The sequence below is a fragment of the Ogataea haglerorum genome, assembly GCF_019207285.1.
Source record: "Ogataea haglerorum isolate 81-453-3 chromosome Unknown 81-453-3_NODE_15_length_226208_cov_100.181872, whole genome shotgun sequence".
In the NCBI taxonomy this organism is placed as follows: Eukaryota; Fungi; Ascomycota; class Pichiomycetes; order Pichiales; family Pichiaceae; genus Ogataea; species Ogataea haglerorum.
The window spans coordinates 143758-171184 of NW_025065165.1; the positions used below are offsets into that span (position 1 = coordinate 143758).

The following is a 27427-nucleotide window of genomic DNA, read 5'->3' on the forward strand; positions in this document are numbered from 1 at the left end:
CACGGCTTCGCTGGCGCCGGCGCCGGCCAGCTCGGCAAACCGCCGGCGCAGCTCCGCGTTCCTGTCCAGCCGCGCCTGGTACAGCGCCAGCCGCTCGAGCACAAACGGCCGCTCAAACCGCACCCACGGCGACGACGACAGGATCCGCACGTCGAACGCGCGCTCCACGTCCCGGTAGCTGCCCAGGCTCATGCTGTGCAGCGGCTCCACCGCCGGGTGGAAGTCGTAGTCGCCCGCCTGCAGACACTGGTCGCGCATCAGCCCGGACTCCAGCTTCACGTTGAAAAACACGTACGCCATCAGCGTTGCGCACTCCTTCACCTTTGCCAGCTCTTCTCTGCTGCCGCCGCGCAGCACCACCGTGAACCCTGCCTCCGGGTTGCAGCCTGTCAGAAACACGTACGTCCGGCGCACCGAATCGTGCACGTACGAGCGCACCTCGAACTTGCCGCAGCGGCCCAGCACCGGGTTGGTGGCCAGCTTGTCGATCGAGTTGACGACGTCTGCCTTGGTCATGCGCGCTATTTTGCGCAGCAGCTGCGGCTTGAGGTTGAACGCGACCGTGATGCCCGCGTCCGCCAGCAGCTTCAGCGCGTAGCCGTTCACCGTGCTCTCGGCCAGCACCACGCTCGGCCGCAGCGCCACGATCCGCGCCACCAGCTTCTCCAGATACTCGTCCTGCTGCGCGATGAGCGGTTCCAGGCTCGAGAACCGCGTGTCGGCCTCCTGCTCGTACTCGATCTGGAACGTCACCAGCATGATGCGCGGGCTCTGGATGCTGTCGGCCATCGTCTTGAGCGGCAGACACTTGGAGAACACGACGCCGTCCAGCACGCCCGAGTCCTCGATCGAGGAGCCGGGGATCCGTTTCAGCTTGAGGTAGTTCGAGATGTCGAAGCTCTCGCCGTTCGCCAGCTCCACGGGCACGCTGGAAATCCGCTTGAGACACTTGATGAGCGTCCGTGTCCAGACCTCGATGTGCTCCACCCGGCGGTCGGTCAGCAGCTGCGTGAGCAGCTGCCGCGCATGGTTTTCGCCCGCGCGCAGGAAGTCGTCCATGAACTCGAACTCCTCGAACCCGAGCCCGAACCCGCCGGACACCGCCCGCCCAAACGGCGGGCTCGAGCTCGCGTCGCTGGCCACGCGCGTCCCGCTGCGACTCATGCGCCGGTGCTTGAGCCGGTGGAAGTTGGTCGGCCGCCGCGCCCTGTTGGTGCGGAACACCTTGCGCCCCGTCATGCTGCCCGCGTCCTCGAGCTTGAACATGCCGGCGTTCGGACTGTGGTACGTCCAGTTGAACTCGTGGTTGTTGAGCGGGTTCGAGTGCACGGAAGTGAACGCCAGCAGTCCCGGCTCGTCCTCGTCGTCGGACAGCTCCGACGGCGAGCTCAGCAGCGTGTGCGAGGCCGACAGCGCGTACTCCTCGTCGTGGCGCGAGTCGGCGGACGGCTGGTGGTTGCCCGGCAGGATCGCCGTGCCGAAGTTGAAGATCGAGGACGCGGCGTCGGCGGCCGCGTTCGCCGCCGCCGCCGTGAAGTTGAGCGGCGTCAGCGTCTTCTTGTCCTGGTCTGCGCCGCCGTTGCCCGCGTGGAACGGCCTGCCCGCCAGCAGCGTGTTGCCGCGGCTGCGACGGCTGACCGAGTTCGAGCGCGGGATGTCGATCTCGATCGCCTCGCCCTTGCGCGTCGTCGGGATCGCCATCATCGGCGGCGGCGTCGGCGCAGAGCGCGGCACAAACTGCTCGTCCGCCGTCGCCGCCAGCGACTGCGTGTCGCGGCTCTCAGAGTCCGCGCGCACGGGCGAGAGCGTCTCCGAAACCTGTGTCGAGCTGTTCGACTCGTCGCCCACCGACTCGTCCTCGCTCGAGGCGTACTCCTGGTACCGATCGGCCAGTTTCAGACACAAAAGACACACCCGCATCTTGCCCGGATGGTTGAACTTGTCGCCGTCGATGAACGTAGTACAGCTGCTGCAGAAGATCTTGCCGCAGATCCGACAGTGGTGCTTGCGGCGGAACGTCGTGAACGTGCGGTCGCAGGCCCGGCACTTCGTCGCCGACGAGTCGTCGAGCCAGTAGTCGCGCCCCAGGCCCTGGGTCTCTGTCTTGTGCTTGTTCCGTAGCGTGCTCATCAGGTTCAGCGTCAAGTCGTTGTAGCCGTCGTTCGCAACCGCCCGGTGCACGCTCGCGTGCGACGGCAGCACATGGTCGCTCAGCTGCGTGGTCGAATGCGCCGACCCTGAGAGGCCAAGCTTGAACGACATCGGTGCGAGGGTGAGATAATATTATGTGCTTAATTATTTCAGACGATTGATTTATTAGTTTATTTATACGCTTCGCTGCATTTTGGCGCGCTTTTTATTCTGCCGGTTTCGGCTGCTTTCCTCCGCCTTGTGCTACTAGCGCAAACCAAACGGGCCCGTCAGAGTCACTCCGCGCTCTTCTCCTTCTTGCTTTTCTTCGCCTTCTTGTCCTTCTTGTCCTTCTTGTCTCTCTTGTCCTTCTTCTCCAGTTTGCGCTTCTTCTGCCGTTCCTCGCCGTTCTCGTCGCTCACCACCGTCTCGTCGGCCTCTGCTGTCTCGTCCCCCGCTGTCTCAGCCCCCTGCGGCTCTTCGTCAAACACAATCTTTTTCGGCTTCTCCCCAACGTCCTCGAAAACAGTCTTCTTCGGCACCTTCTCGCTCTTCTCCTTGGCCTGGCCCTCCAGCAGCAGCGGCGGCAGACCCCTCAGTTCTCTCTGCAGCCGCTTCAGCTGGCTCAGAGTGGTCGAATCGGGCCCATGGTAGCTCTTATCCAAGGCGGTGGCCTCGAGACGGTCGCACTCGCTAATGAACTGGTCAAGCAGCTGCTGGGTCTCTTCTGAGGACAGAGAAGCGGTCGCGTAAACGCTGGCAACAACGGGCGAGTTCACAGCCGACGCCGTGACTCTCTTGCGAAATGACATGGGACAAATACTTTTTATTTTTTCTTATTTTTCATATTTTTTTTCGACATGAACTTTGGTCTCTGGTGCCAGTCGATCAGACAGTTTTCCGTTGCGGCCACTCGTCCTGTGCGGCCGGCCTCGCTCGCGCTGACGTCTGCCGCGCTCGGCCAGCCCGCGGGCGCCTCGTCGCTCTTCGGTTTTCTCCAGAGAAGATGGGCCACAAGAGGTGGTTTTAGAGGAGGAAACCTCGGTAACACATACCAGCCTAACACGCTCAAAAGAAAAAGACGGCTGGGATTTCTTGCCAGGGCGTGCTCGCGCACCGGACGCAAGATCCTCAAGAGAAGAAAGGAGAAAGGAAGATGGTTCTTGACCCACTGATTTACTTCTCCAGATAGTACACTCCATAGCCGTCCTCAACCCCCGGAACACGATACACGCGGAACCGGTCCACCGCGTGGACCAGGAAGTCGTTCAGAAGACTGCTTTCGCGCAGTTGGACCGCGACCAGTATGCCTGTTTGCGGACCCGCCAGCGTCTCGGCCGCCCGCACCAGATGCGGTATCAGGTACGGATTGTATATAGTATCACAGGTAATGATAAAATCCGGGTATTCCTGAACGAGCTCCAGGACCGCCTCGGGCGACGAATGCTCCCAGTCGAACGGCACAGCGTCGATTCGCGGCACGTTGCGCCGTCTGGACGTATTTTTGGTAGCAATGGTGGACGACTCGAAAGCGCCGCCGTTGCGACTTATGTTCTTCTTGAGCAGCTTCATCACCCCCTGCTGGTCTGTGCACACGTAATGACTGCATTTTTGGCCCACCGAGCACGCCAGCAGCCCCGACACACCGGACCCCAGCTCCACTACGCGAGAATTCCTCATCGCGTCGAAGACGGCGTTACTCGGCTGTAGAAGCCACTCAGCCACCATTTTCGACGTCGACCACGCCACGAACCCCGTCGTGCCGTCCCTGTTGCTGCTATTGAAGGCAGAAACCGATTGCTGGACCAAATACTCGTCGTCTCCGACTGCGACCCGCACCTCGTCCATCCGCGACAAATACCCCAGTCCAGCGCTTTCCGGCGGCGCGTGTTCAACATACATCTCAAACACATGGTCCTCGACATCTCTGCGGCCGATAGGCTCGAAAAGACGAGTGTCCAACGCCATGTGACTGGGAGAATCTACGTGCGGCTGTGCAAATAAATTTATTTCATTATTTCTCGTTATGCTCTATGCCTATTTTTCGTCGCCAGCATCCTCCAAAGACAGGTTCTGCAGCATCTGCTTAGCGTTTATAAATGTCCCCGTGGCGTTTTTCGTGTCAACGTTTAGGTTCGCGAGGCTCTTGGGGCTCGCGATGCCGAATGAGGGGTTAAGGATCCGGTTGGGGCTGGAAACGTACTCGGGAGCTTCGTGGTCCACCAGTCGGTCGTCGAGCAGCTCCCCGTCCAGTTCTTCATCAACATCGTCGTCGCCACCGTCCTCATCTAAATCATCCGCATCGACATCATCGACATCATCGAGATCCTCCTCATACTCCTCGTCGTAGTCGTCCTCCAGATCGTCGTCCAGATCTTCGTCCTCGTACACGTAGTCCGGGTCCAGATTCTCGTCCTCGTCCTGCTCGTCAAACGAATACTCTGCCCGGGGCTCTTCCTCAGGCCCCGTGCTCCTGGAAACAGGCGACCGCGAGAAAAATCCGCCCAGACGCTGTGAGCCTGTTCCCGCGCTTGTAAGCTCGTCTCTGCTCCTCGGCTGGTCCGTCTCGCTCTCGCTCTCGTCGTCGGAAAGATCGTCGACACTCAAAACCGGATTCCGCCAGAAATTCACGTCGCTGAACTGGTGAATGGGGTCCGCAATGCCCAGGGCGCCCTGGCGCGTCCGCGAGACGTTCACCGGCGGAAAGAACTGGTCCACCAACTCTCCGATCGAGACGTACGACGACTTGTATCCGGCCATCTCGAGAAGCTCCATGTGCACGTCGCCGTCAGGGTTGATGGTAAAGATGCGCGATGAGGGAATGCCGACATTTCTATAGGACAGGGCGTCGGTGATTCTATTTCCAAAGCCAGCGTAGAACGGAGTGTACGGGTTGTCGGCAGCGGTCTGTCTGGATGATGATCCGTCCGTTTGGGGAGTCTCTGCGTTACGGGGTTGTTTCTTGTCGTAAAGTGCCTTGATGTCGTTCAGACAGGCCATCTTGAACACCTCTGGTTTTTTCAGCACAATCTCGCGCTTCAGCGCAGCAATAGTGCGGTCAGGCGAGAGGATCACCGGCCCCACAGGCAATTTAATGCCATCCTGCACGATTCCATTCAAGTATGACCGGGTGGAATCGGCCAGACCAACAGAACGGGCAGTCAAATACAAAATGTTGTATCCGTTGAACTGGATGTCTGCAAATAATTTGGCGACGCCAACATGCGTCCAGTCTCTGCCCAGCATGGTCAGGACGTGGCCCAGGGCGTCCGACTTGGTGATGGTGCCGTCGATGTCCGAGATTACGATCGGAACATTGTGCTTCCAGAGAAACAGCTTCGCAGAGACCATGGCCCTGCCCTTATTGACGCTGAACTGCAGGTCGTTCTCGCCCGGCCTCAGCGACAGACACTTGAGCTGCTCGGACGTGAGCCGGAGCGTCTTGAAATGGTTGTCCCGCTGCGTCTTCACGGTATCTGTGTCAATATCTGAAATGATGGAGGACGCGGTGGAGGCCGACGACTGCGGCTCTGTGCGTGTCTCGAGCGACGCAGACTCGTCGTCTGCCAAGTCGTCCGAGCTCAGGATCCGGATGTTGCCGTGTAGGTCCTTGTCGACGAGCGCGTTGATGTCGACGTCCTCGCCAAACTCGTCGATCAGCAGTTGTCGGATCATGGCATCGGAGTCGTGAATATTCTGGTCGTTGCTCTTGTACCCCTGCATGTCCAGCATGATGTCACCGTTGGCCTCCACCTTGGACGGGATGTTCTTTTTTGTCAGCTTGCTGGAGATCTTCTTTGCGCGGTCGAACGACGAGGCAGTGCCCGCTTTCCGGATAGTGGTGGGCGAGTGCTCGAGCAGCGCAGTGTCCGACCGTACGGACGGCAGCGACGCGCTGAAACTGTCGTTTGCGCCCTCGCCAATGTCCAGATACTCCGGCTCCTCGGCCGGATACGCAATAGCGGGCTCACTGGACTTGGGACTGCTGCCTGGCGAGCTGACCGGGCTGATCACGGGCGACGTCTGGAGGTCTGGTGGGATGTATCCATCCGTTTCGAACACAAAAAACGCCTCGCCGCCGTCGCCCAGCTTCATCGGCAGGTCGGTGATCTCGCCATTCACAATGAAATCCACCTTCTTCTGCGAGGGTCTCAGGAGCTGAAACTTGCCAAACCGAACATGGAACGGCGAGCACGCGAGCTCTCCGTCCGGTTGCTCCACAACAATCACGTCAATTGCTCCCGACAGTGTGGCTGGGTTGATCGAGCTCCATGTCTTGGAGACAGAGCCGATGGCTCTTCCAACGTACTGCATGGGGAAAAAAGAGATGGGAATAATGTTTTATTTTTTGGTCGTGCAAATATATAATGCACGGAAAATAATCGTGGCAGCAAAGCGCACCACGAGAGCCTGCCAGGGCGGCGACAGCTACATACGCCATAAGCTATAGTTCTCATGCATTAGTTATACTCCTCGATACCCGCAATCTTGACCTGCTCGATCGAGCAGTCGGTCTCGAGGCTGTTGCAGTAGCTATTTATCAGCCCGCTCGTCACCAGGTTGTCGTATTTGGACGGCTGGACAGGCAGTCTGAAGTGTCTGTGCCAGTCGTTCTCTGTCTCTGTGAGTTTTGCATTCGGATCTGTCTTGATTTTCTCCTCGTTCTGCTGTCTTATCTGCTGTTTCCACTGGTTGATCTTCACAAGCTCTCTGGACAGGTTGCGCTGGTAGTAGTTGAGATTTCCCAAAGTGTGGTTGAAGTTATCGACGGCCTCGGCCAGGTTGTCGACGGTCAGGTTCATCGACGCCAATGTTGCGCCCGTCAGCTCCAAACACGAGTCCTCCTCAAACTCAGGGCTCAGCTCCTGCAACTTCAGGTTGGACAGGTGGTTGTTCTTGATTTTCAGAGGCACCTCCTCAAAAATGTTTCTGTAGGTAAGTCTGTTTTCGTACAGGTTTTTCGAAACAAATCTCTCGTCCGACTTCCATGCTCTGACAAACGACTCGCTCAGCTTGAACGCTCTCAAGCTCAGCAGGCCGTCCATCGACTTGAGGGTGTCAAAAACCAGCACCACCACCGGCGTTGAGTCTCTGTTTTCTGTGAGGTTCTCATTCTGCTGGTTAATTATCGCTTCAATGAGCGACTGGCCCACGAACCTACCACCGTTCGTCGTCAAAAACCACCCTAAATGTTTCACCCCCACCTTTGTGTCTTTGAGCTTCGCAAGCAGGTCGTTCTGGTATTTGACGTTCGACGCCCTGAGACTGAAAATCTCGTCGTTGGTGTAGGACGGAGGGAATTGGAACGCATGGGAAACCTTTATTGTGGTGTGTCTTTTCTCCTCGCTTGGCTCGCTGACAACATCCAATCCAAACAGTGATCCCGCCTCTGTTGCTGGGTACGTGTCTTCGCCAACTTTGCTGATTTTCAGGGCCACGCTGGCGCTGATCTCCACGTTGATCGTCATGGCGTACAAATTGGGTTTTTAGAATGGAAAATTTTCTTGAGGCCAGTGTGCAATACTCACCCAAGTGCGACGAAAAAGAACTAAAAAAAAAAAAAACTATCCAGCTAAAACGTCGACCGTTATGTCTGACAAAGTTGAGGAAGTGACAGAATCATTGCAGAAGACCTATTTGGACGAGGTCACTGGTGAACAGGTGTCCAAGTCGGAGCTGAAGAAGAGACAGAAGCTGCGTGCTCTGGAGGCCAAGAAGGCTGAAAAGGCCAAGAAAGCTGCCGAGACCGCACCGAAAGTCACCAAGAAGAAGGACGACATGGCCAACCTCAACCCTAACCAGTATTTCGAAATTAGATCGGCACAGATCAACGAGCTGAGACAGCCCCACAGCGAAAAAAACCCTTACCCTCACAAGTTCCACGTTTCGCTGAGACTCGACCAGTTTAGAGAGAAGTATGCCCATCTCAAGAAAGGTGAGACTTTGCCAGATGTCAAGGTCAGCGTCGCCGGTAGAATCATGGTCAAGAGAGAGTCCGGATCGAAGCTCAAGTTCTACAACCTGGCCGGAGAGGGCACCAACGTCCAGATCATGGCCCAAGCCCAGGACGCCGACGGCGACTTCCAGGACATGCACGACATACTCAGAAGAGGAGACATTATCGGCGTGGAGGGCTACCCGGGAAGAACGAACCCAGCCAAAGGCGGTGAGGGCGAGCTTTCTGTGTTCGCTACCAAGGTCAAGCTTCTAACGCCATGTCTGCACATGCTGCCAACTGAGCACTACGGATTCAAGGACCAGGAGGCCAGGTACAGAAAAAGATACCTGGACCTGATCATGAACAAGTCCACCAAGGACACGTTCGTTACGAGATCCAAGATTATTTCTTACATCAGAAAGTTTTTGGACAGCAGGAACTTCATCGAGGTCGAGACGCCGATGATGAACGTCATTGCTGGAGGAGCCACGGCAAAGCCTTTCATCACCCACCACAACGACCTGGACATGGACATGTACATGAGAATTGCTCCTGAGCTGTTTTTGAAGGAGCTGGTCGTTGGCGGTCTGGAGAGAGTTTACGAGATCGGTAGACAGTTCAGAAACGAGGGAATCGACATGACCCATAACCCGGAGTTCACCACGTGCGAGTTCTACGAGGCCTACGCCGACGTGTACGACCTGATGGACACCACGGAGCTGCTGTTCTCGGAGATGGTTAAGGAGATCACTGGAGACTACAAGATCAAGTACCATCCAGACGGTCCAGACGGCAAGGAGCTGACCCTGGACTTCTCGAGGCCATGGAAGAGAATCAACATGATAGAGGAGCTGGAGAAGCTTTTCGACGTCAAATTCCCTCCGGGAGACCAGCTGCACACCAAAGAGACCGGCGAGTTCCTCAAGAGCATCCTGGTCAAGCACAAGCTGGATTGTCCTCCGCCTCTCACCAACGCCAGAATGCTGGACAAGCTTGTTGGAGAGCTCGAGGACACGTGTATCAACCCTACGTTCATCTTTGGCCACCCGCAGATGATGTCTCCGCTGGCCAAGTACGACAGATCCAAGCCGGGTCTGTGTGAGCGGTTCGAGGTTTTCGTTGCCACCAAGGAGATCTGCAACGCCTACACGGAGCTGAACGACCCATTTGACCAGAGACAGAGATTTGAGGAGCAGGCCAGACAGAAAGCCCAGGGAGACGACGAAGCCCAGCTGATTGACGAGACGTTCTGCAACGCTTTAGAGTACGGTCTGCCACCGACCGCCGGATGGGGCTGTGGTATCGACAGACTGGCCATGTTCTTGACCGACTCCAACACCATCAGAGAGGTGCTGCTGTTCCCTACCTTGAAACCCGACCAGGTGACCAAGGCCGAGGAAAAGAAGGAGGACAAGCACGAGTAATTAATTAGATTACAGAATTACTGTAGGCTAGAGGTTTCTGTTGTTATTTGCCACGCAGCCGGCCCTGGCGTTTCATCTCCAACGCGCGCTTGTACGGCGGGTCCGTGGGCATTTGCACAGGGTCTAGGCTGTGCTTGACCGCGGTGTCCAGCGAGTAAGAGGCATCCGAGTCGTAGCTGGTTTTGAGGTCCCCACAGGCCACAAACGGTGCTACCTTGCGCTCTTCGTAGTCTACGCGCAGGTCCTCGTGCAACCTGGCGCGGCCGATGTTCATGTTCTGGAAGTATTCCTCGGTGGACAGCTCTGGTTGCAGATCAGGCTTCCATCCTTCTCTCGGCTTGTAGCCGATGCAGACGATGAACGACTCGAGTGACGTGCCCCGCGAGGCCCGCGGCTTGGCACAGACCACTTTTTCAAACAGAAACCCGAGCTGACTGTACAGGAGATCGATATCTCTGCCTCTGAAGATCTTCGCCACAAATGTGCCTCCTTCCTTCAACAAGCAGGTAGCAAGACGCAGCGCGCACAGAACTAGCTGTGCCTGGATGTACTCGTCCAGATCGTGCAGTCCAGTCACATCTGGAGCGCCGTCAGAGCAGACAAAGTCGGCTTTCTCTCCGCCAAAGATGCCGAGGATTTTGTCCAGTGTGCGAGGATCGGTGATGTCTGCCTGCAGTGTGACGACGTTGTCAATCGGTGCCATTGGCTGGAGGTCCACGGCGACTATCTGGGCGTCAGAACGCTCGTCTTTGAAGATTTCACGGCTCAGCACTTGCGACCACGACCCTGGAGCAGCACACAGATCCACCACGCGGTGGATGTCGTTGAAAAGCCCAAACTGCTCGTTCAGCTGCAGCAGCTTGTACGCGGAACGCGCTCGCCAGCCCTCCTCCTTGGCCTTTCTGTAGTAGACGTCTCTTTTATCCTTACTGCTTTTTCCCATATAATATTTCTCAAAGGAAAAAAAGTGTTGAAAATTTTTATCACCATGTTCAAGACGGCGGCTTGCTTGCGCGCAGCGCGTCGCCTCTTTTCGTCGACCGCATGTGAACGCAATCTGAATCGCGAGCTAGACGAGCTTGCCGCCTTGAAACTTCAGTTGACCGAGCTCCCAAAAGTGAGCGACGAGAAGTTGCAAAAGTCGCAATTAGTGGACACATTCAAGAAATACAACCCCCAAGTCGCCACGAAGGAAGAGGAACTGCCCGGAACAGACAGACCGTTGCCCATTAATGCTGAGCTCAACTATTACGCTCCTCTGAAGCACGAGGTCAAGTACGGCCATCTCAAGGCAGAGATCGTGTTCAAGTCCTTTGAACCCCAAAACCTCGAGTTCATCGCAGACTTTGCGCTCAGAGTCGCCTACTATTTGGGGTTGCCAGCCACAGGACCGCTTCCGATGCCTAAAAGAACAGAAAGATGGACAGTGATCAAATCTCCATTCGTACACGCCAAAGTCAAAGAGAATTTCGAAAGACACACGCATGGCCGTGTTATAAAAATCTGGGACTCCGACAACGAGGTTGTGGATATCATGTTGAGCGTGCTCCAGAAGCATTCTATGTGGGGAGTCGGTATGAAGTGCAATATGTACGTCCAGGAGCCGTTGGGAATGGGCAACACCATGGCTAAGCTGCCGGACGGTGCCAAACAGGTGTCGGACCTTGCCTCGACCCTCGAAACGCTGGAGGGCGAGTCCCAGTCTCCAGTCGCCCAGAAGGTGGCAGAGCTGCTGCAGGACCCGATTTTCGCCCGGCACCTGGACTCCGAACAGCAAGAGACCGTGAGAGAGAAGCTGGGCAAGAGCGAAGATTGATGTACATAGAACGAAAAGTCCATTCGTATATTTAGCCGTACATGAGATCCTGTTCCTCCTCGCTATCGGAGATCTCAATCTTCTTTTTCTGCGTAACGTCCACTCTGCATAGGGGACACGTCCTATTGAGCTTCAGCCAAGGCCCGATGCAGTCGAGATCAAAATAATGCTTAGGATTGCATGGCAGCTGCACTATCAACGGATATTCTTCCTGGTGGAACTCGTTGGTGCAGATCGGACAGCATTTGTCCTTTGGAATGCTGGAGATTTTGACTCTTTCGAATGTGTCCAGTAGATCGTCGTCTATGCCTTTGTTCTCGTCGTGTAGCGGCGCTCCATTGGGGTCCAGTATTGCTCTCACCAACGCCTCCATCATTTCCGGGCTATGTTCCTGCTGCCTCAGACTTTCCAGATACTCGCTGATTATGGACGACTGGTTTTCGGTGCGACCACCGGTTAAAAACGTGTCTAGCACATCTCTCAACGTAGGCTGGCGGGACATTGATAAAAAAAAAAATGAGGGTTGAAAAAAATGTTATCTTTGAAAATGTTCGACGATAGAGAAGGAATGAGAATTGCCTACGAGGAAGCCCTCAAAGGTATGTAGACGCTAAAGTGGTTTTCTAACATCAGGCTATGAGGAGGGGGGAATTCCAATTGGCTCTTGTCTGATCCACGAGGATGGAACCGTTCTGGGACGCGGCCATAACATGCGGATTCAGAAGGGCTCGCCAACCCTTCACGGAGAGATCTCTTGTCTTGAAAACTGTGGAAGACTCAAGGCCGAGGTGTATGCCAAGTGCACGGTAAGTTAAAATGGAAGCTCGTCTAACGACATAGCTCTACACAACACTGTCTCCATGCTCCATGTGTAGCGGCTCAGCTCTGCTCTTCAAGATCCCGAGACTAGTTATGGGTGAGAACGTCAATTTTCAGGGTGCCGAGGACTGGCTGGAGAAGAATGGAGTTGAAGTGATCAATTTAAAGAGCGAAGAATGTGAAAAATTGATGGCCAAGTTTATTAAAGAGCGGCCTGGAGATTGGTACGAGGACATCGGAGAGAGTGAAAAATAGTTGTAAAATAATTTTTTACTTAATGTCTAAACGCACCGCAGAGCCCCCTGAGCGGAGTTCCAAACGCGCCAAGACACCCAGACACAAGGCGAACTATACTCTGTACATTAAGAATCTCAATGATAAACTTCCTGCTGCAAAACTAAAACAAAACCTCTACATTCTCTTTAGTACTTATGGAGACGTGATAGCCATTAATTGCACTAATCGAGGGAAGTTCAGAGGACAGGCCTGGGTCGCACTGAGCTCGATCGAAGAAGCCCAGGCAGCCTTATCCAGCTTGAACGGCCAGCTGTTTTTTGGAAAACAGCTGGTGATACAATACAGCAATACCAAGAGCCATATTATAGAACAGCTCGAACAAGATGAAAATGTATTATAGAATCAACGCCGGCCCTTGCTGAGTCTCCAAGTTTCCTTCGGATCATTTCTATTAAACAAGGGCTGCAGTTTCTCCGTTTTCTTCTTGGTGCTCAGTTGCGACGGATCGGCAGTCCTAAAAAACCGCGGAGCGTACATCACCAGCCATTTTGGATCGATTTTGGTGATACAATGCATGTATTCCTTATTAGTCAGCACAAGCGTGTGGTAAATCACATAGTCTACCCCGTGTTTCCTGAAAAGCGAGGACGAAGGATGAATGTGCACGGGGGTGTTCTCGACCAGTGTCCGATAGGACCCTTCTTCTGGATCGTGTGTCGCTGCGCGTTTGGCTGAATTTTTGAAATATCCAGAAACAAAAGCTTTACGAATCAGATCCCAGTTTCCACGGCAGCTGATCACAGACGATTCCGTGTGACGCCCTCGCTTGTCAAGATTGTCGAAGATTTTCAGAAGCTGCCTGCGCACCTCTCTGGCTCTTCGCATCGACTTTTCATGAACAAAGTTGTTTTGACACCAAAGTCTCTGGTTTTCCGCGTCGGACCATTTGTTATAGACATTCAAGAGAGTTAGATGGTCTCCGTTATAATCGTGGAATTTAGCTTTTATGCGATCTGCCTCGTCTCGTTTCTCTTTGGGACGGTAAAAAACGTCTGGCACGGAAAGCATGGCAATGATGGTGATGACCTCATCCGAACATTTGAACTCAATTGACTGGATCAGAGTTTTGGATAGCAGTGGTTCCATTGGGAAGAACGCCATCCGTTGCCCAAAGTCTGTCAAAACTCCATTTTCGTCCAACGCATCTAATATATAAAGCTCTTCTAGCGCTGTGAGAATGAGCTGCTCTTTCGGTCTATCCATGAAGTTGAAGCCAAGGACATCGTCGATCCCCATCGCCTTCAGCATCAAAATCGTGTAGGACAGATTTTGACGCTGAATCTCGGGAACAGTATTGGCTGGCATCTCGTTCAGGTATGCGTTCTTTGTATATAAACGGTAGCAAATACCAGGGCCCGTTCTTCCTGCTCTTCCAGACCGTTGATCTGCCTGTGCTCGAGAGATCGGCTGCACAATTAATGTGTCCATTCCCAGCTTGGGATCATAAGCGTTGACTTTGACATAGCCCGGATCAATAACGTAGTAAATTCCGTCGATCGTGACAGATGTCTCGGCAATATTCGTAGCGAGCACAACTTTGCGTTTTCCTGGGGGAGTTGGCTCAAAGATACGGCTTTGCATTTCTGATGGTAGAGAGGAATAGATTGGCAAAACAATCAGTTCCGAGACAGTAGGTTTTTCTGCACGTAGCAGACTCATTTTCTCGACCAAGGTTTCGCAACAAGTATCAATCTCCTCTTTGCCGGTCAGAAACACGAGGATGTCGCCCGGTGGATTATTTGTGTGCACGTCTATAACTGTTTCGATGGTTGACTGGATATAATCGAGTTCTGGCTCCTTCGTGTAGAAAATCTTGACCGGAAACGTGCGGCCCTCGATGTGGAACACGGGACAGTTCTCAAAGTATTTGGAGAACTTTTGAGAATCTAAAGTAGCAGATGTGACTATGAGCTTGAGACCCCCTTTGCGTCTTATCACAGCCTCCCGTAAAAGCGCAAAAAGCACGTCTGTCGCAATCGTCCGCTCGTGAGCTTCGTCCAACATGATCACGGAGTACTTCGTTAAGTCTGGATCAACCAGAACTTCTCGCTGCAACATACCATCGGTCATGTATTTGATTATGGTCTTGTTACTCGTACAGTCCTCAAAACGAATTGTGTAGCCAACTTCTTCGCCCACTCTACAGCCGACTTCCTGCGCAACTCGTTTCGCCACACTGGTCGCAGCCACTCTCCTTGGCTGGGTACAAGCAATGACCCCTTTGGTCGAGTAGCCCTCCTCTGCCAAATATTGAGTAATCTGTGTAGTTTTTCCGGAACCTGTTTCACCAACGACGATAAGGAAATCGTTCTGCTGCACTAACTGGAGAAGTGCATCTCTTTTTTGATACACTGGTAGAGATTCTCGCTGTTCCTTAATAGTCATGCTGGAACGGATCCCGTAGGACTGGTTTCTGGATTGGCGCTGCCATTCCTTGTATGCAGAATCTTTGATCTCGTTTTCGCTGGACCTCGACATTTGGTTCAAAGGGTCACCATTCATCCTAATCTTCTCCTCTAATCTCTTGGCGCGATCTTCCTCGTTTTTTTGCTCCAACTTCCTCATCTTGGCCTCGCTCATGAACTTCGATCCATACTGGGCAACTTTTGTCATGGAGCCTTCTGGATTTTTGGTGCCAGTGAGATCTGATTCATTTACGTCCAATCTGAAATTCTTCCCCTTCAAGAAAGACGGCACCCTTTTTGACACCTCGATCTCCACTTCTTCTTCTTCTGATTCCTGTTCTCGAGCTTCTTCAACTTCGGCATATGGATCATCGCCACCGTTGCCCATCAAGGCAATCTTCTTAACACCGAATGCACTGTTCATCTGTGTCAGCTCCCAGAGATCCGGGTCCTGTTTCCGTTTCTGTGCCCGTGGCTCTACAGGTCCTGTCTCCAGTACCTCAGCTCCTTTACTCTGGTCAATGTTTCTCATAGAAAGGGAGATCTTGCCATCATTCTGGACTTTTATCACCTTGACAAAAACCTCCTGTCCGGTCTTCAAGATTTCAGAAGGGGATTCCAATCGTCGAGTGGAAATCTGTGAGATGTGACAAAGTCCATCTTTGGGTTTTTCATCGCTCCGTATAGAGATGAATGCTCCAAAAGGCTTAATGCTTCGCACGCGCCCTGAGTATATTTGACCCTCCTGGATCATGGTAAAGAAATATTGAATGCACGAATTTAATTTTTTTTCACAGCCTTGCTTTCCTCCTTAGGATCCTTGGTAGCCAGAACTCATAAGACAGCATATTAAGAGATCCATAGAGGCAGATATACATACCAGTCCAATTATAAGCGGATTTTTGGTTGAATCATGCTTGTTCCATTTGCGTTGGCTCAACTCGCGGTAGTTGAACGGAAGCGAGCCAGTTACTGTGGTCTGGAAATTTCTTCCTGCACTAATAAACGGTACAATTCGTGCTATATGTAAGATAAGTCCAGCAGAAAACAGCCCCATGATTCAGTGTTTATGGCCCTGAATAGTTCTATTTTGTTACTTCACTCTTGTCCAAGACAAAGAGAAAATTCTCATTGCTCACGTCCAATTTACCCTAAGCTATAACCGTATATTCCCATAATTCATCTACGCATAGGCGCTGGCGTAACTCACGCTGCTGTCGTGCACTGAAGTGACAGAGCTGCTCTGTTTGTATCCGAGCCACTCAAGGCTTTTCTCCGAGCTTTGTTCCATTAAAAGAAGTAGCACACTCAATGGCTTAGCTCCACAGATGGTGTTCTCTGTCGCAGCCAAGTAATCTTTAAAGGCCTTGTAGGAGGTTTTCGAAACAATTTTCATCGCCTCCTTGTCCAAAGCCTCAATACTCTTGTAGATTGGCAAAGCATCGGATTTTTTGAGTACGCTTGTTCCATACCTCAAATCCTGAATATCGCCAATCTTCCCAGAAGGCGTATATGATGTGTAGCCAAACCTGGATCCCCAATGGCAAAAATCTGTACTAACGACAAACGCGTTTTCATGGTCTTGGAAGTATGGAGTCAAGTGCTCCGCCAGTTTTCTCTCAACCTTTTCGTCAGTGGCGCTGATCATGATAGGTATAATTTTGGGAACATTGCCTATGGCTTTACTTGTCACACGATACAAAAAAGGCATGTGCATTTCAAAACTGTGCTCCTCCTCGTCCATTTCCTCGGACATCAATCTGAACATTTTGGAATCCTTGGCAACTAAATCCTTGACGGTTTGCTTGTCCACGGGGACATTGCCCAGAGGCGTCTCATAATAGTCGAAATTACTTGTCATCACACATCCTCTAAAGTAGACATGGTGGGAGGGACCCATCACAAATATTCTTTTGATTCCGGAAGCATCTAGAGCGCTGTAAGTTTGCGCAAGCGTTTCCCCAGCATAGGCGTAACCCGCATGAGGGCCCACCAGAAGACGGGCGCCAGCAACAGGGCCTGACGCTTGTGAAAGCCATTTATCTAATTGTGACTCGAGACGCAATGCTGATCCCGTATACCAGGAGCCTGCGTGGGTTGCGGGTCTGACTGACATGTTAAAAAAAGAGATTAGAAAGTACTGCAATTTTTATTTTTTTTAGCTCTTGCTATCGTCAGCTGCCACTTCATACGTGAGCTCTGAGTACGGCTTTGAGAATAGAGGCGGAGGATAAGGGTCCTTGTTCACATATTCCATTTCCCGCCAACTGTCAAATAGGTACTGCTGGCACTCTTTGCTGAATTCGATGACATCCTTTTGGTCAAAAGTCTCTCCCTTCTTGTAAGCATCCCACAATTTTTTGCGCTTGTCAGCAAGAACTCGCTCAAGCTGCCTGAATCGAAAATCAAACCACTCCGTATAGAATTCGTCGTGAAGAGAACGAGGAAGAATGCTAGGTCGAACACTAGTTAAACAACTGTTGTCCAAAATCGGAGCTGCCGGATAATAGCCAGCCACGGTAGCTATTCTATTGGAGTTTGTGTTTGGTTTCGTTGCAATGTGTTTGATGACCCTTGCCTGCAAAAGCGTACAGTATCCGGGGCGAGCAATGTTTGGAATAACCAGTGGAGTCTCGTCACCCCTGATGATGACAGTCTCGCCGCCCTTATCTTGGGGACATTCCCACATGATCACACATGCAATTGACGTTGAGTCATAGTGCTGCCCCAGAATCGATCCCACATCTTCTGCCTTGAAAATGGTATTCCCGTCCTCCCCCTTTTCAGGTTCAGGATAAAGTGGTGCGTCTAGAGGCAAGTCGAAATCTGCCAGGGCAACGTTCACATGGTTGACGTCATACCCGTATGTGGTTGTCACATCCATCCCGATCAACTTGGAAAAAATCTCTCTGAGTCTGGGGTGTGCATAGACAGATTGGGTGAACGGAGCATGACCCTCTTCTGGATATCCGGCTATGTGGAAATCATGCCGGTTAGTCTTCAAGCTGAAATCTGGGTTTGTCAACCGTGCATACTTTTTCACAACTTGGGGCTGAAATGCTTCCCATTTCATAATATCGATAGCTTCCTCGGTCAACAGTGGGAACGGATAGGTAGCACCGAAATTATTGATCGGTTTCGTGTGAGTTTTAGTGATTCCCAGGTCTTGAAGAGTGAAAGTTTTCGTGTTCTCAAAGTACTCGTCTTTCCAAGCAAGATGCTTTTCGGGATCAAAAAGCTGGTTGGGGTTGAAATTGGGTTTACTCTTGATCTTATCTAAAATAGCCTGAACCTCCTTATCCAATGTTTCCTGGGGCACATCCATCGAATGTGCCCCTGTCAGATAATCTTCGCAAATCATAGACTGCTCGTCGAAGCGTAGAACTTGCAGATTTTTATATCTCGTCAGCCAGCATGGAATCTTGATATCATATGCTCAAAATAGGAAATGCCGATTTGGACCGCAGAACCAATTTGGTAATGATAAATTTATTTGATTTATTTTTTTTTCAGAATAGGTACACCACCGAGCTTCTCCGGATATGATTCCGGATGTGGAATTCACCATCGTTTCGCGAAGAAACAAACCGATAGCCAAAGACAGAGCTCTTGAAAGAGCAAAGAGCAGGCTAAGGCAACGCTCTGAGCTTATTAGATCCAGCGAATTGTTTATGGATATTGTCGAGACACTGGAATCGTGGAAAGCAAGCTCGACTAGCCCCTGGAGCAAAGTGCGCTGTTTAGCTCTAGGGTCTCCTATTGAAGAAGAGCAAGCTAATTTTCAGTTAGCACTTCTGTGCGAAATTGGTAGACATTTGAATATTAACATGGTGTCCGTGTATGATCCCGCTTTCACGACGGAGGACAAGCATTTTTTGTCGTCAGAATGTAACTTCCGGATCGAGCAATCTTTCGATCCGCAGGGTCTGGACGATGTTCTGTTTTTTGTTCCACATGCGCCGATTATCCTGCTGGAATCGCTTTTATCCAAGAAACCCAAGTATATCTTGACTAATGATGTCTCCATTTACACTAACAAATTCACACATAAAGAGTTCTTTGAAAAATTTCCAGTTTGTGCCACAGTTTGCAACTCTATCGGGACTAAGGTAGACGATGGTTTTACGGTAGTGAAGAGAAGGAACAAACACACCACCACTGACCCCCAAATCCGACCTCCAAAAATGGCTGTCCTGTGTCACAAAATTAATCCTCACTCTACACGTCCTTGGGCCCATTCATTCAGCGATCTTTGTCTATATGCATTCAACTCATAATAATACAGAAGTTGTTTCGCTTCGTTCCTTTATGAAGCTCTTTTTTGGGAAACTTCAGCTTGTCGCTGACCATTCGTTCCCATTGGTAGAGGTAGTATGCTAGTTTTTGTGACTTGTGATGTCTTATACACTCGAATCCAAGTGCTCCCATTAGCTCAGATAATCTATCTTCGTCGAAATAGCGGGAATTGATAACGCATGGTAATGGTAGCACAAAAAATAAATAGGGCTTCTGCGAGTATGGCTTTAAAAAATGGATTATACGGCGCATCATTTGACCCCTTAGATGTGGATCCGGCACAAAATTCACAACTAGCGAACATGAAATCAGATCAAATTGCTCAGCTGCACTCTTGGGAAGAGGACGCTCCATAAAATCTTGCTCCAATATTTCCGGCTCTTGTGAGTGAAGATCTATTTTCACTACTTTTGAAAAAAGTCCGCATGTCGATATGAGATTTCTCGAGTTCAAACATCCAATCTCAAGAGCCACGGCATTTTTCTTGTTGTATCCTAATTCTTTAAGCCACTCCACCAGCTTTTTAGACGAATCTCCACCTCTTTGAGAACTCTGGCCCTGGACAGATGCAGCTTGATAAACTTCCAAACCCCCTCGCTTCTCTATCTCTCCCTCTATTCTTCCTAGCTCCTGGCAAATCTCATCTAGTTGTAGAGAGTCTGTGTTAATGACCGTTTCCGGTGGGGACTTGTTGACTAATAATGTCTCGATGGTATGAAGTCTTGCTTGCTCAAATAGTTCGAACAACCGATGGTTGCGTTCTTTTATATATTTGGCTGGATCAGATTCAATATTGCACTTCCATATCTTTTCCAACTTCTTGGTTAATTGACTTTTGTATTTTAGTAAGACATGAAACCTGCGAATCAGTTGGCGAGCTCTCAGGGGTTTCAGTACTTTTGGCCTTTTCTGAGAGGACAAGGCTCGCTTGCCTGCCAATAAGCCTTTCTTCTTATTTCTCAGTATCATTTGAAAAATAAATATGCATCCTAAAAAAAATTCAAAAAAATTGAATTTTCAAATCAGAGTTCTTGGCTTTAGTTAAATGGTGACTGCCGCACAGAAACTCATCTTGAAGCGAAGGAAGGCACAGAAACAGCGTCAGAAAAGACGAAGGCTTGGTTGTGGTAAGGCCATACCCAAGAATTTCCAAGCAGTGGGTGCCAACGAGCTGAGATGGAAACCTGTGGAGATACCTGATACGCTGGACGATTACGAGGGATTTTATGGACTCGAGGAAATCGATGGTGTTGATGTCAAAATGGAAGGTGGACAGGTTAAGTTTGTTGTAAAAGATGAGAATAAACTAGTCAAGGAAGGAGAAAAGAACGAGGATAATAATAGCCACGAAGAGGTTGCAGATGAATCGGAAAGTGAGGACAGTGGCAATGAGCAGCAAACAGATCATTCTGAGGAGAATGGAGAAGAAGAACTTGTTGAGGATGAAAAGGAATTGAAGTCAAACGTATTTGCTGCTTTGAAGGATGACCTGCCAGAAGATGTTGATCTGCCCGAATGGAGTTCGCTCAACCTTTCTGCTAGCACGCTGCAAGGATTACAAAAGTTGGGATTCCAAAGGCCTACGGAAATTCAAAAAGCTGCTATTCCACTTGCTTTGGATGGAAAGGATGTTATTGGTAAAGCCATCACCGGTTCGGGTAAGACATTGGCGTATGGTATTCCAATCCTTGAAAGAGCTTTGAGCAGCAAGCAAGAACATCTTAACGGTATCATCTTCACTCCAACAAGAGAGCTAGCTAGCCAAGTGATGAAACATTTGCAGGAATTATTCAAATACACTCCGTTCCCTGACAAAGCTGTCATTTCTCTCACTGGTGGCCTATCTATCCAAAAACAGGAGAGATTATTGGGATACAAACCACGAGTTGTGGTTGCCACTCCAGGACGCTTTCTGGAGATCTTGGAGAAGAAAACCGAAAATGCAGTGCAACTTGCATCTGCTGATATTTTAGTGTGCGACGAAGCTGACAGATTACTGCAAGACGGGCACTTTGATGAATTAGATAAAATCCTGGAAATACTTCACAACCACCGGCCAAAAGTGTATGGCCATAAGTTTCAGTCTCTGGTTTTCTCGGCTACCTTTTCTCAGGATCTTTTCGGAAAACTGGAGAAGGCTAAGAAGCATGTTTTTGACAGCGAACAAGCGATCGTCAAGATGCTTTCGAAGCATCTGAAATTCCGGTCCAAACCGGAATATGTGGACGTTAATCCTTCGGAGATTGTGGCTAATAGCATCACAGAAGCGATGATTCCGTGTGGAGCCCAAGAGAGGGATCTCATGCTGTATTATTTCCTCACCATGTTCCCGGGGGTCACATTGGTGTTTGCCAACGCTATTGATTCAGTCAAGAGACTAGCCCCGATGCTAAACAACTTGGGAATCCCCACCGTGTCTCTTCATTCTTCAATGATACAAAAACAGCGTCTAAGGTCTTTGGAACGTTTCAAGGCTAATTCTGAAAAGGCTATCAAAGAAAAGAAATCATCCGTGCTGATTGCATCGGACGTTGCTGCCAGAGGGTTAGATATTCCGGGCATTCACCACGTGGTACATTACCACATACCTCGAACAGCAGACACTTACATTCACCGCTCTGGAAGAACAGCGAGAGCTGGACGCGAAGGTGTCTCGATCATACTTTGCTCTCCGAATGAGGCTTCTGGTCCATTAAAGCAGCTCAGGAAGACAGTGGCTAATAAGGAAGTTGACGATCTAAAAACCTTACCGCTTGAAATGGACATTTTGGACCAGTTGCGTGAAAGACTCGAGTTGAGTGCTAAATTGGCGCAGGCAGAGCTCAGCAGTCAGATTGTGAACAAAGAGAAAACGTGGATCGAAAAAGCTGCTGACGATCTGGGAATCGAGGACCTGAGCGATCTCGAGGAGGATGATTTCCTGAAGAGAGATAGAAAGCGGAAGGAGGGCAAGCAGTTGACGAAACAGGACGCAAAAAGCTACAGAGCACAACTGAAACACCTGCTGAGCCAGCCTCTGAGAAAAGGTGGAAGACGATCGTATATTGCAGGAGGCCTAACTAATATTGCGGATATCCTTGCCAGAGGAGGAGACTCCAATATTTTGGGATACAATCAGAAGGATGCGCTACAGGTGTTGAAGAAAAAGAAGAAATAAAAGTGCATATAATAATCAATTACAACCCTGCATCATTAGTCACTATAGAATTCGTCCTCGTCGTCAGAAACTAGTTGTTCGAAATTGACCTTATATCTCAGCAATGCACCAATTCCACCAAAGCCCTTCACGAACTGCGCTCCTTCGGAAGATCTATCGGTCACAAATTCAAGCGTAGCACCGTAGTTCTTGTAGTTCTCAGCCAGCCACTCGAGGAATGGCATCTCGTCAACAATCTCCATCTCCTGGCCCGATTTATCAAACATGTAACTTTTGTCTTCCTGCGAAGGAGAAGCATGTGCAATAACCTCATTTCCCTCGGAGTCTTTGAGTGTGTACCTGACGGTGTCGAGACCTTCGTAGACAATGACAATTTCACATGCTCCCAGATCGAGTGCCTTGAGAGTATCCTCAATTCCGTAACAGAATTTACCAGTATCTTGCGAAATTTCGTCAAAGTACTGTGTGATCAGCTTCTTCTCCTGAACGAATTTGACGTTAGATAGAGTTTCAGCAGAAAGCTCGATTGCCTGATTGAACCCATTTTCTCCTCCGTAGGATATATCGACCAGTTTCAAGATCTTGGCTTGCAGTCTCTGGTCAAACATGTCGGATCTGCTCAGTTCAGTCTTGAAGTCCGCACTACCTGCCAAAATCAATCCGGCAACGTTTACCTTGTCTCCAGTAATGAAATTCTGAACAGCCACCTCGGCCACTTTTCTAACATAATTGTGTCTTTTTTCGTCTCTCAATCTCGAGAAACGCAATGCAGATTGACCACCTCTTCCGTGCTTCTTTGGAAGGTCGACTGTGAATTTGTGCAAAACTTCTCTGGTGTTACCACAGAGCGTACCAAACAAAGCTCCGTTACCGTCCATGACGATGAATCCGAATCTATCGTCACTCTCCAACAATTCAGAGAGCGCCTCGGTGTGGAACTTGTTGTCACACAAGTACAATGACGTATTGATCGGCTTGAAAGGCTCGAAACCGATGGTTAATTTTTTCTCTTTGCCTTGTTCAGTGATAACTTCACCGCAGTAGATAACCAGTCCGTTTTTAGGGACAGAGCTGTAGAGCTTCAATTTTTGCTGAGTCGACGTGATGGCAGAGAGCACAGAAAGTCTGTTGACACGCGATTTAATGTTGGAAGCCGTACCGTATTCATCGGTCAACATCTTTTGAATCATAGGGATTTGGCCCTTGGGAGGAATAATCAAAGAAATCATAGAAGTACCGTTACCTCTTGCTTTCTCAAGAGACTTGATCAGTTTCTTGACCTTCCACATTTGGACGTTCTTCTCGGCTTCATCTTCCGTGATTGCTGGCGCCATGTTGGAATAAAAAGTACGATACTAGTTTTGCTTAACGAAAATTTTTCATCTGCGTCGATCGTTTGGTAGATTTGAGCCAAACGCCATGGTAGGCATTGCGCGGCTCTTTGAAATGCAAGAAAAGACACATGATGGATAATTGGGTTCCTGGGCTGCCACTCTCCATCCCAACTGTTTCTGTGAATCGGTGCTTGCGTGCATCCCACATGGCTGCTCTGCGTCGATCGACCCTAAAAGCTTTGTTTCCTAAATCTTTTTTCATTAATGTCTGAACTTGCTCCTGCCCCTGTGTCTGCTTCTGAAGATAAAAAGCTTTCTAATAAGGAGCTCAAGGAGCTCAAAAAGAAAGAAAAGGCTGCGAAGCGTGCGGCTGCCAAAGGTGGCTCCTCCGGCGCTGAGGCTGCGTCGACGAAACAGAAAGAGTCAAAAGATTCTAATGGTAAACCTCCAACAGCCACACACATCAAAAAGCAGCTGCATTCCGCCAAAATCATTGAGTCCGAGCGTAAAGTTCCTACGATGTTTGGGCATCTGGAAACCAGAGAACAGCGTATTTCCTCATCTCCCCAGATAGCTAGTATCGTTCATCCGAGAATCATAGCACTCACGCTTAAAATCTCTACCTACAAAATCGTTGGTTCAACAGCCCGCTGCCAGGCAATGCTTGAGGCATTTAAGGACGTCATTTTATCTTATCAAACTCCAAACAACGCTTCGTTGCAGAGAAATCTCACGTCTCACCTGTCTCATCAAATTGAGTACTTGAAAACAGGTAGACCTCTCAGTATTTCGATGGGAAATGCAATCAGATGGCTCAAGCAGCGAATCTCCATAATACCAATTGACCTGAGCGATGAGTCTGCAAAGAAGCAGGTAATAGAAGAAATAGATCTCTACATCCAGGAAAAAATTCTGTACTCGGATAGGGTTATCACTCAATTTGCATCTACCCACATTCAGGACGGGTCAAAACTTCTTACATATGGACATTCGGAAGTGTTAAAGAAGCTGTTCAAGTACTGTGCTGTGGAGGAGAACAAATCCTTTGATATCTACATCATCGACTCAAAACCTTTATTCGAAGGTAAGAAACTGGCCAGAGAATTATCTGCTGTTCCAAATATCAAATGCCATTATAATCTTATCAACTCACTATCTACGATACTAGAAAGGTCTGATATTGACTTTTGTTTCTTGGGTGCTCACTCGATGCTCTCCAACGGCAGACTTTATTCACGCGTTGGAACTGCTATGATTGCGATGGCTTCTAAGAATAAGAACATTCCAGTGTTAGTGTGTTGCGAATCCATGAAGTTCAGCGATAAGGTTCAGTTGGATTCTGTAACTCTCAATGAGCTCGGTGATTCTGAAGATGTCATTAATACCAAACCATTCGTGAAAACGGGGTCCAACCTGAATCAATTTTTGATCTCCTTGGAGAACAAGGAACCGAAGAAGACACAGCAGCAAGGTACCAAAAAGGACAAAAAGGAACTTCAAATAGCAGAAAGTGAACCGCATGTGTTGAATAACTGGAAAGAGCTCAATCCCCTCAATATATTGAATGTTTTATACGATCTGACTCCTCCGGAATATATTCAGAAGGTCATTACCGAGCTTGGCGCACTACCACCATCCTCTGTGCCAGTCATTTTGAGAGAATATAAGACAAATGCATGATCATTGTGTAATAAATATTAATTGAGTCACTTTATCTGAACACTCTTCAGTTCTTCGTCCTCCCCTAGCTTCAACTTCTCCACGTATGTTTCTAGCTTCTTCCAATGCTGTTGCCTCAAATCCTTCTGGTTCTTCTCCTCCTTGGTTTGCTCCTCATATAATATACAACATCTATCATAAACGATCGGGTTAGTATCCATGAAAATCTTCAGAGCATTGTAGGCAAGGGATGAAATCGTACGATTCCAGTTGTTGGGTTCGTCGTAATTGAAGTCCATAGATGGTTGTTGTTGTTGTTGCTCGATAGCATCCAATTCTGGTTGAGCCAGATCAAATAAGGCAGGGAAGATGATGGGCAGAATATTCTCTGCATTTTCCGTAACAAGCGAAACGAAGTACTCGTTATTAAAATAACAGAGAACCTTTTCGCTGACCTGAAAGTGGGGCGATGATATGCATTTTGCTAGTTGAGCGAAAAGAGGGATTTCAATCCTCTGGAACTCCTGAGAATCGATTATTTCAAAAATGTCTTCGATTTCGTTCAGAAACATCAACTCCTTAGGCGAGTTAATCTTCGGCCAATAGCGTAACAATCCCATGATCACTTCCTCTGTCAAACTAGGGTCTTTCTCCAGAAACTGCAAAATACAATAAGCCAGCTGTGGGTGGTATAAAGACAAACACCTGGCCTTATGCAAAGGTATTAAAACTCTAATCAAAAAAACTTTGTGTTCTTCTTTTAATGGAAGCGCAAAACCATTGATGATAGAGCCTAAAATCTCCAGCAACTCAGATATTCCATTGAATCTGCCGGTCTCGTAAACAAAGTTGAGGAATATGTTGCTTATAGACTTTCTGATAAATGATCTGAGGCTCAGAAACTTTCCATAAATTCTGTGTAAGGTGGTCTTGAGGCAGTCTCTTTCTCTATTGTCCTCGCTATCAAACAACTCCAGTAAAGTGAGCACAAACTTGTGATCAATGTAAGGTTTAGCAACTGAGTTGTTGAAATCTGGACTTTCCACGAATCTAAGGAAGAACTCATACACCATCTGCATATGAGGCCACGCAAGTTCATACACGGGTTCGTCTTCGTCGGGGTCGTATATCTCTCCGACTGGGTTCACCGGAGGAGGGATAGGCCTAAAAATGTTCACTTTAAACATGTCGACAACATGTTCGTACATCTCTGGCGTGAATGTCATTCTCGTGGTACTTATGAAAGAGGTTAATTCGTGTAACGTAACTCTTTTCAATTCTTTGCCTTGAATATCGGAAGAAGGATCGTAGAAGTCAAACATAATCTTACACTGGTCTACTTTTTGAATGAAGAGTTCGACATGGTACTCTGGATCAACTTCATCAAAACTTGCCAACTTCTCAAAAGGTCGTTGATCATTGGTTGGCTCAAATCTCGAAGAGGAATGTCTTTGAGGAGTCTTAGGTTTCAAACCGATATCATCTTTCGGAATCTTGTCAAAAGCCAGGGAATGGTGCGAGGTATGCAATTTGGATATTTCTATGTCTGGCGATACAACATCATCGCCTCTAGTCGATCCAGAGGCCGTCACCGGTGTTGGGGTTTGTATCTGCGGAGCCTGGGATTGGAGGACAGACTTGCTGGATGATGTTGAAGATGGCGAACCTGCTAAAGAGTTGTCCACTGCTGGGTGTATCGACGACTGTTCTGAAGACCCGGATTGTGACTTTTTCACTGGAATTGCTCCTGTGCTGGAAGACGTGGAACTTGACAGTGAACTTGAGGACTTTTGTTTTTCCGGCTTCTTATTGATATCTTCCTTTTTATCCTTCTTTTTCTCTCCCTTGGAAGATCCGGCTTTAGACCTGAATCTTTGTTTGAATCCTTTCATCATTTTGAAAACCTGGTATATCGTAAATTGCGATTAAACAAGATGAGGCTTTTTGTTATATACAACCAAATAAGAGTAACTTCAAGCTGGAACCGGTTTAATGAGGGCAATTCTTACAAAAGATGCACTAATGGCCAGCCTCTTTGTGAAATGTGCTGAGGTTAATGACTGTGCCTTATTTATCTGAAACGAATCGCTCTTGTTAGATGTGGGAAAAAGAGAACAATTCGTTCACTCGCCACAAGTGGCCAGCAGTCAAA

General features: G+C 49.4%; 19 protein-coding genes across 19 annotated transcripts; 6 read left to right on the forward strand and 13 right to left on the reverse strand.

The window, feature by feature from the left end:
• Positions 1–112: 112 nt before the first annotated feature.
• On the reverse strand, positions 113–2262 carry KL911_004697 (uncharacterized protein; the record flags this gene model as incomplete). Its single annotated transcript, XM_043200016.1, has 2 exons — positions 113–1563; positions 1632–2262. 2 exons carry the CDS (start codon positions 2260–2262, stop codon positions 113–115), a joined length of 2082 nt encoding a protein of 693 aa, XP_043052599.1.
• Positions 2263–2426: 164 nt separating this feature from the next.
• On the reverse strand, positions 2427–2942 carry KL911_004698 (uncharacterized protein; the record flags this gene model as incomplete). Its single annotated transcript, XM_043200017.1, has 1 exon — positions 2427–2942. One exon carries the CDS (start codon positions 2940–2942, stop codon positions 2427–2429), a length of 516 nt encoding a protein of 171 aa, XP_043052600.1.
• A 364-nt stretch (positions 2943–3306) lies between these two features.
• KL911_004699 (uncharacterized protein) lies at positions 3307–4098 on the reverse strand (the record flags this gene model as incomplete). Its single annotated transcript, XM_043200018.1, has 1 exon — positions 3307–4098. One exon carries the CDS (start codon positions 4096–4098, stop codon positions 3307–3309), a length of 792 nt encoding a protein of 263 aa, XP_043052601.1.
• Positions 4099–4167: 69 nt separating this feature from the next.
• Positions 4168–6444, reverse strand: KL911_004700 (uncharacterized protein; the record flags this gene model as incomplete). The annotated part of the gene is made up of 1 exon (XM_043200021.1): positions 4168–6444. One exon carries the CDS (start codon positions 6442–6444, stop codon positions 4168–4170), a length of 2277 nt encoding a protein of 758 aa, XP_043052602.1.
• A 146-nt stretch (positions 6445–6590) lies between these two features.
• KL911_004701 (uncharacterized protein) lies at positions 6591–7598 on the reverse strand (the record flags this gene model as incomplete). The annotated part of the gene is made up of 1 exon (XM_043200022.1): positions 6591–7598. One exon carries the CDS (start codon positions 7596–7598, stop codon positions 6591–6593), a length of 1008 nt encoding a protein of 335 aa, XP_043052603.1.
• A 121-nt stretch (positions 7599–7719) lies between these two features.
• KL911_004702 (uncharacterized protein) lies at positions 7720–9492 on the forward strand (the record flags this gene model as incomplete). Its single annotated transcript, XM_043200023.1, has 1 exon — positions 7720–9492. One exon carries the CDS (start codon positions 7720–7722, stop codon positions 9490–9492), a length of 1773 nt encoding a protein of 590 aa, XP_043052604.1.
• A 43-nt stretch (positions 9493–9535) lies between these two features.
• On the reverse strand, positions 9536–10435 carry KL911_004703 (uncharacterized protein; the record flags this gene model as incomplete). The annotated part of the gene is made up of 1 exon (XM_043200024.1): positions 9536–10435. One exon carries the CDS (start codon positions 10433–10435, stop codon positions 9536–9538), a length of 900 nt encoding a protein of 299 aa, XP_043052605.1.
• Positions 10436–10480: 45 nt separating this feature from the next.
• Positions 10481–11308, forward strand: KL911_004704 (uncharacterized protein; the record flags this gene model as incomplete). Its single annotated transcript, XM_043200025.1, has 1 exon — positions 10481–11308. The coding sequence occupies one exon, from the start codon at positions 10481–10483 to the stop codon at positions 11306–11308; it is 828 nt and encodes a 275-aa protein (XP_043052606.1).
• A 31-nt stretch (positions 11309–11339) lies between these two features.
• On the reverse strand, positions 11340–11810 carry KL911_004705 (uncharacterized protein; the record flags this gene model as incomplete). Its single annotated transcript, XM_043200026.1, has 1 exon — positions 11340–11810. The coding sequence occupies one exon, from the start codon at positions 11808–11810 to the stop codon at positions 11340–11342; it is 471 nt and encodes a 156-aa protein (XP_043052607.1).
• A 410-nt stretch (positions 11811–12220) lies between these two features.
• KL911_004706 (uncharacterized protein) lies at positions 12221–12764 on the forward strand (the record flags this gene model as incomplete). Its single annotated transcript, XM_043200027.1, has 2 exons — positions 12221–12351; positions 12440–12764. 2 exons carry the CDS (start codon positions 12221–12223, stop codon positions 12762–12764), a joined length of 456 nt encoding a protein of 151 aa, XP_043052608.1.
• A 2-nt stretch (positions 12765–12766) lies between these two features.
• On the reverse strand, positions 12767–15886 carry KL911_004707 (uncharacterized protein; the record flags this gene model as incomplete). Its single annotated transcript, XM_043200028.1, has 2 exons — positions 12767–15535; positions 15710–15886. The coding sequence occupies 2 exons, from the start codon at positions 15884–15886 to the stop codon at positions 12767–12769; spliced, it is 2946 nt and encodes a 981-aa protein (XP_043052609.1).
• A 126-nt stretch (positions 15887–16012) lies between these two features.
• KL911_004708 (uncharacterized protein) lies at positions 16013–16945 on the reverse strand (the record flags this gene model as incomplete). The annotated part of the gene is made up of 1 exon (XM_043200029.1): positions 16013–16945. One exon carries the CDS (start codon positions 16943–16945, stop codon positions 16013–16015), a length of 933 nt encoding a protein of 310 aa, XP_043052610.1.
• A 42-nt stretch (positions 16946–16987) lies between these two features.
• On the reverse strand, positions 16988–18190 carry KL911_004709 (uncharacterized protein; the record flags this gene model as incomplete). The annotated part of the gene is made up of 1 exon (XM_043200030.1): positions 16988–18190. One exon carries the CDS (start codon positions 18188–18190, stop codon positions 16988–16990), a length of 1203 nt encoding a protein of 400 aa, XP_043052611.1.
• A 181-nt stretch (positions 18191–18371) lies between these two features.
• Positions 18372–18991, forward strand: KL911_004710 (uncharacterized protein; the record flags this gene model as incomplete). The annotated part of the gene is made up of 2 exons (XM_043200032.1): positions 18372–18902; positions 18968–18991. 2 exons carry the CDS (start codon positions 18372–18374, stop codon positions 18989–18991), a joined length of 555 nt encoding a protein of 184 aa, XP_043052612.1.
• A 104-nt stretch (positions 18992–19095) lies between these two features.
• Positions 19096–20094, reverse strand: KL911_004711 (uncharacterized protein; the record flags this gene model as incomplete). The annotated part of the gene is made up of 1 exon (XM_043200033.1): positions 19096–20094. One exon carries the CDS (start codon positions 20092–20094, stop codon positions 19096–19098), a length of 999 nt encoding a protein of 332 aa, XP_043052613.1.
• A 76-nt stretch (positions 20095–20170) lies between these two features.
• Positions 20171–22282, forward strand: KL911_004712 (uncharacterized protein; the record flags this gene model as incomplete). The annotated part of the gene is made up of 1 exon (XM_043200034.1): positions 20171–22282. The coding sequence occupies one exon, from the start codon at positions 20171–20173 to the stop codon at positions 22280–22282; it is 2112 nt and encodes a 703-aa protein (XP_043052614.1).
• Positions 22283–22317: 35 nt separating this feature from the next.
• On the reverse strand, positions 22318–23616 carry KL911_004713 (uncharacterized protein; the record flags this gene model as incomplete). The annotated part of the gene is made up of 1 exon (XM_043200035.1): positions 22318–23616. The coding sequence occupies one exon, from the start codon at positions 23614–23616 to the stop codon at positions 22318–22320; it is 1299 nt and encodes a 432-aa protein (XP_043052615.1).
• A 264-nt stretch (positions 23617–23880) lies between these two features.
• KL911_004714 (uncharacterized protein) lies at positions 23881–25296 on the forward strand (the record flags this gene model as incomplete). The annotated part of the gene is made up of 1 exon (XM_043200036.1): positions 23881–25296. One exon carries the CDS (start codon positions 23881–23883, stop codon positions 25294–25296), a length of 1416 nt encoding a protein of 471 aa, XP_043052616.1.
• A 26-nt stretch (positions 25297–25322) lies between these two features.
• Positions 25323–27170, reverse strand: KL911_004715 (uncharacterized protein; the record flags this gene model as incomplete). The annotated part of the gene is made up of 1 exon (XM_043200037.1): positions 25323–27170. One exon carries the CDS (start codon positions 27168–27170, stop codon positions 25323–25325), a length of 1848 nt encoding a protein of 615 aa, XP_043052617.1.
• Between the last annotated feature and the right edge of the window lie 257 nt (positions 27171–27427).